This window comes from Staurois parvus, unplaced genomic scaffold (assembly GCF_062004578.1).
Source record: "Staurois parvus isolate SC_StPar_1 unplaced genomic scaffold, SC_StPar_1.0 ptg002043l, whole genome shotgun sequence".
NCBI classification, from domain to species: domain Eukaryota; kingdom Metazoa; phylum Chordata; class Amphibia; order Anura; family Ranidae; genus Staurois; species Staurois parvus.
Window position 1 is genome coordinate 85,259 of NW_028319839.1, and position 5,429 is coordinate 90,687.

Below are 5,429 nucleotides of genomic sequence, written 5' to 3' on the forward strand. Positions count from 1 at the left end.
TCAGAGTGCAACTTTACATCATATATCCCCATCACATCAGATGTGCCCATCAGAGTGCTCTTTTACATCAGTTGTCCCCATCAGAGTACCCCTTTACATCAGGTATCCCCAAACACAGTGCCACCTTACATCAGGTCAGAGTGCTCCCGTAGTCTCGAAGTACTCCTTTCCATATTTCCCCATCAGAGAACCCCTTACATCATATTCCCCATCAGAGTGCCCCTTTCCATCACATGTGCCCATCAGCATGCCCCTTTCCACAGTATGTGCCCCCTTAACATTACATGTTCCCATCAGAGTGCCCCCTTAGCATAAAAGATTCCCATCAGAGTGCCCCTTAACATAAAATGTGCCCATCTGAGTGACCGTTAACGTACATTGTGCCCATCAGAGTGCCCCTTAACATAAAATGTGCCCATCTGAGTGACCGTTAACATACATTGTGCCCATCAGAGTGTCCACCTAACATAAAATAAGGGGCATGCTGATGGGCACATTTTATGTTAAGGGGCATTCTGATGGGCATATTTTATTCTAAGGGGCACTCTGATGGGCACATTCTATGTTGTGCCCATCATAGTGCCCCTTAAAATTAAATGTGCCCATCAGCATTACACTTTAACATTAAATATGCCCATCAGAGTGCCCCTGAAAAAACACACCCTACCTTGAGGGCAGACAGGAGCGGGAGGCAGGAGCTTGCCGGGATCATTGCTGATGGGGGAGGGGCACACACTTGTGGACAGGCAGGGAGCGGGAGCTGGGAGAGACAGTGTCATCGGCTGCCAACCTTTTCAATGCAGAGGAACCCTTGCTGTAACTTTCCGGTCTCAGGGAACTCTTGCTAAAAATGGCTTTATCTACAATTCATGATACATTAGTGTGATAGTCAGAGGTAAGAATGCTCCTTACCCTTGTGGTCATTGGGAAGAATTACCCCCTTACAGATTGCTAAAAAGATCATTAGTGTCAGTGGGAACTTATCTGAGAGGTAAAAATTGTTCATTGCTCAAGGAACCCCTGGCAACCTCTGTTGGAACCCTAGCATTTCACGGAACCGTGGTTCAAAAATCCGGATCTAGACAAACTACATTTCATTTTGTTTTAAGTAAAATACATAATTGCATTTTTTGTGTTTTATTATATCTGCCTGGAGTTCAGATTTAATTTTATTATTTATTATTTTTGTGTTGAGTGGACTTTGACACACACATTGGGAATGAAGTCCTTTCCCCTTAATAAATCTAATCTTCTCTTTTTTTTTCAGGAGTCCGTTTTAAACTTTCATCCCTGCAGCATTGTGTGACCCTCTTCATCGCTCCTTTAACCTCCTTGTTCCTTAGACTGTATATAAATGGGTTGAACATTGGTGTGATGATACTATAAACCACACTGATGACCCGATCATAGGTTACAGAGTAGAGGGAACTTGGCCGAAAGTACATGAATATGATGGAACTGTAAAATAAGATGACCACGGTTAAGTGAGAGGAACAAGTGGAGAAGGTTCGCATTCTACCTTTGGAGGTCCGTAGTTTCATAATGTCTTTTATGATGAGAATGTAGGAGCCCAGGATAAACAACATGGGGCCCATGACAATTAAGGACCCCTCAATGAAAACAGTCATTTGCTGGGCATAAGTGTCTTTGCAAGACAGCAGCAACATGGCCGGAACATCACAAAAATAGTGATGGATAACCCAATTGCAATAGGGAAGAGTAGATGTCATGGCGGTGAACAGGGTGGAATGTAAAGTAACAACAGCCCACGAAGAAGTTACCAAACTGATGCATGTCTTATTGCTCATGATGGTTGTGTAATGCAAGGGTTGGCAAACAGCAGCATACCGATCCAAGGCCATGATGGCCAGTAGAAAGCTGTCCATATTACCAACTGCATGGAAGAGGAAGAGCTGCAAAAAACAAGCATGAAATGAGATGGCCTTATTTTGAGTTAGGAGGCTACAAAGAGCCCGAGGGATGGTGATAGAAGTAATGCAAATATCAACAACAGAAAGGTTTCCCAGCAAGAAGTACATCGGGGTGCGGAGCTGAGACTGGGTCAAGATGAGCATGAAAATAAGACAGTTGCCCAAAACACAGAGAGTGTAAGCTACCATGAAGAAGGAGAAGAGAGGCAGTCTAAGGTGTGGTTTCTCTGAAAGGCCCAGCAGAGTGAACCCCCTGACAGTTTGATTCTTCAAATCCATATTTAACAAAAAAGGATTATTATTTAATTTATTAATTTATAGCTCTTCCCAGCAGTAGCGAGAAAGTGTAACTCAAAGCACAGACACAATTTGCCATAGGTTAAATCAAAGGTTTTAAAAACAGTACCCATAGTCTTCATGCTTGAAAATGGCTGCACAATTAATAGAAATCAGATCAGTAGAATTAATGGCCTAGTGATAATATATAAAAAAAACCCTTAAAAACATAATACTCCTCTATGAAAACAGATCTTGTAGACTTTGGATAACAGACTATTGTTTTACATATGTAACTAAAACAGTACTTAAAGTGTATCTAAACCCAAAAACAAAAATGTAATATATTGCAGCGAACCATTCCTTGTGTGGTTGCATTAGTTTTCTTCTTTTCAGGCCAAGGACATATTCTGCAAGTATAGAAAAATACCTGTTGGTCCTGCCAAAATATTCCAGCTTTCTTGTAACTTCCTGTGCATTAAATTGAAATCTCAGTGTCATCAGCTCTCATCAGTTCTTTTCTGTGATCTACACGTTCCCCTATGGAGATGAGGAGAGGGTTGGGTGTTCTGAAATCCTATCCCAGGGTGACAACTCTGCTCCTACATAGATACTAAAACTAAATAAATAATTGGTCATGTGCTAGGTTCAATAAATTAAAAAGACGCGAATGGACACTAAAGGATGCAGCACGCACAAAAATGTCTGAATACAGAACATACCTAGAAGAGTGCAAAATAGTGTTACACTTCCCTTTTAAATACACTATATTGCCAAAAGTATTGGGACGCCTTCCTTTAGACGCACAAGAACTTTAATGGCATCCCAGTCTTAGTCCGTAGGGTTCAATATTGAGTTGGCCGGCCCTTTGCAGCTATAACAGCTTCAACTCTTCTGGGAAGGCCATCCACAAGGTTTAGGAGGGTGTCTATGGGAAGGTTTGACCATTCTTCCAGAAGCACATTTGTCAGGTCAGGCACTGATGTCGAACAAGAAGGCCTGGCTCGCAGTCTCCGCTCTAATTCATCCCAAAGGTGTTCTATTGGGTTAAGGTCAGGACAGTAAAGTTCCTCCACCCCAAACTTGCTCATCCATGTCTTTATGGACCTTTCTTTGTGTACTGGTGTGCAGTCATGTTGGAACAGTAAGGGGCCATCCCCAAACTGTTCCCACACAGTTGGGAACATGAAATTGTCCAAAATGTCTTGGTATGCTGATTCCTTAAGAGTTCCCTTCACTGGAACTAAGGGGCCAAGCCCGCCCCTGAAAAACAACCCCACACCATAATCCCCCCTCCACCAAACTTTACACTTGACACAATGCAGTCAGGCAAGTACCGTTCTCCTGGTAACCTCCAAACCCAGACATGTCCATTAGATTGCCAGACAAAGAAACGTGATTTGTCACCCCAAAGAACATGTGTTCACTGTTCTAGAGTCCAGTGCTTTACACCACGGCATCTGACGCTTTGCATTGCATTTGGTGATGTAAGGCTTGGATGCAGCTGCTTGGCTATGGAAACCCATTCCATGAAGTTCTCCACATACTGCTGTTGTGCTGATCTGAAGGCCACACAAAGTTTGGAGGTCTTTAGCTATTGACTCTGTAGACAGTTGGCGACTTTTGAGCACTATGCGCTTCAGCATGCGCTGACCCCACTCTGTCATTTTACGTGGCCTACCACTTCGTGGCTGAGTTGCTGTTGTTCCCAGTTCCTTCCACTTTGTTATAATACCACTAACAGTTGAGCGTGGAATATTTAGTAGCAAGGAAATTTAACAGATGGACTTATTGCACAGGTGGCAACCTATCGCAGTACCATGCTTGAATTCACTGAGCTCCTGAGAGCGACCCAGTCTTTCACAAATGTTTGTAGAAGCAGTCTGCATATACTGAAATGTATTGTAATTGTACTGCCTCCCTTTATATTGTAAAGCACTGTGAAAACTGTTGAACCTATATAAATCCTGTATAATAATTTACAGTATACTGGACATTGTATCATGTCTGTCACACAAATCAGCCAATTGTTTCAAAACCAATGTGCTGTAATGGTTACCTCTATATGAGTGGCCAGGGAATATAACTTAATGTAGCATCTCCTATAGCAGTCCCAGTTTCTATAAGCCAAGGAAGCTTAGCCTACGGGTAGGTGGCTGCCCCCTGGAATTACATGTTCAGTAGCCAGGAAGTACAGGAGGCTGAAGAAAGGAAGAATAAAAGAGGGTCCTGTCGTTCCAGGCATGCAGTTGTCCGCAGGGGATGACTGGGACTGGTGTCTCACGGAACTCTTATGGCATCAGCATACCAAGACATTTTGGACAATTTCATGCTCCCAACTTTGTGGGAAGAGTTTGGGGATGGCCCCTTCCTGTTCCAACATGACTGCACACCAGTTCACAAAGCAAGGTCCATAAAGACGTGGATGAGCAAATTTGGGGTAGAGGAACATGACTGGCCTGCACAGAGTCCTGACCTCAACCAGACAGAACACGTTTGAGAAGAATTAGAGCGGAGACTGCGAGCCAGGCCTCTTCCCCTGACATCAGTGCCTGACCTCACAAATGTACTTCTGGAAGAATGGTCAAAATTCCCACAGACACCCTCCTAAACCTTGTGGATGGCCTTCCCAGAAGAGTTGAAGCTGTTATAGCTGCAAAGGGCGGGGCCAACTCAATATTGAACCCTACGGACTAAGACTGGGATGCCTTTAAAGTTCATGTGTGTGTAAAGGCAGGTGTCCCAACACTTTTGGCAATATAGTGTATGTGGCATTGCCATATTCAGGAGATTTAGTAGAATATGTTTTGAGGTGTTTTCTAAGTATGCCTATGCTGTGTGAGAAATACAGTATATTATATATATTAAAACTTGTGGCAAAACAATGAAGTCTTCAAAAGACTCACCATGCTTCTTAGAAACTACTTTGGGATGTTTACTTTCCAAAATGTGTTCATTTTTATGGGTGTTTTCACTGTCCTGGTGCTCCAGGGCCTCTAAAAATGTGACAGGTAGTCAGGAAATTAGATGTGTAATGTATGCCCCTAGAACAGCCTTTTTCAACCAGGGTGCCCAGACACCCTGGGGTGACTTCAGGCTTCTTCACGTGTGAACATAGACCGAGGTTGCTGACAGGTGTTAACGTGCATTCATGTAGTTTAACCCTGTTGGCAAAATGCCTAGAAATTGCCCAAAAATGTATACAAGCCAGCAGGTGGATTA

At 43.2% G+C, this 5,429-nt stretch overlaps 1 protein-coding gene across 1 annotated transcript; it reads right to left on the reverse strand.

The window, feature by feature from the left end:
• Window positions 1-1,244: 1,244 nt before the first annotated feature.
• On the reverse strand, window positions 1,245-2,210 carry LOC149432938 (olfactory receptor 1L4-like). Its single transcript, XM_089664790.1, has one exon. The coding sequence runs from the start codon at window positions 2,208-2,210 to the stop codon at window positions 1,245-1,247; it is 966 nt and encodes a 321-aa protein (XP_089520916.1).
• Window positions 2,211-5,429: the final 3,219 nt, after the last annotated feature.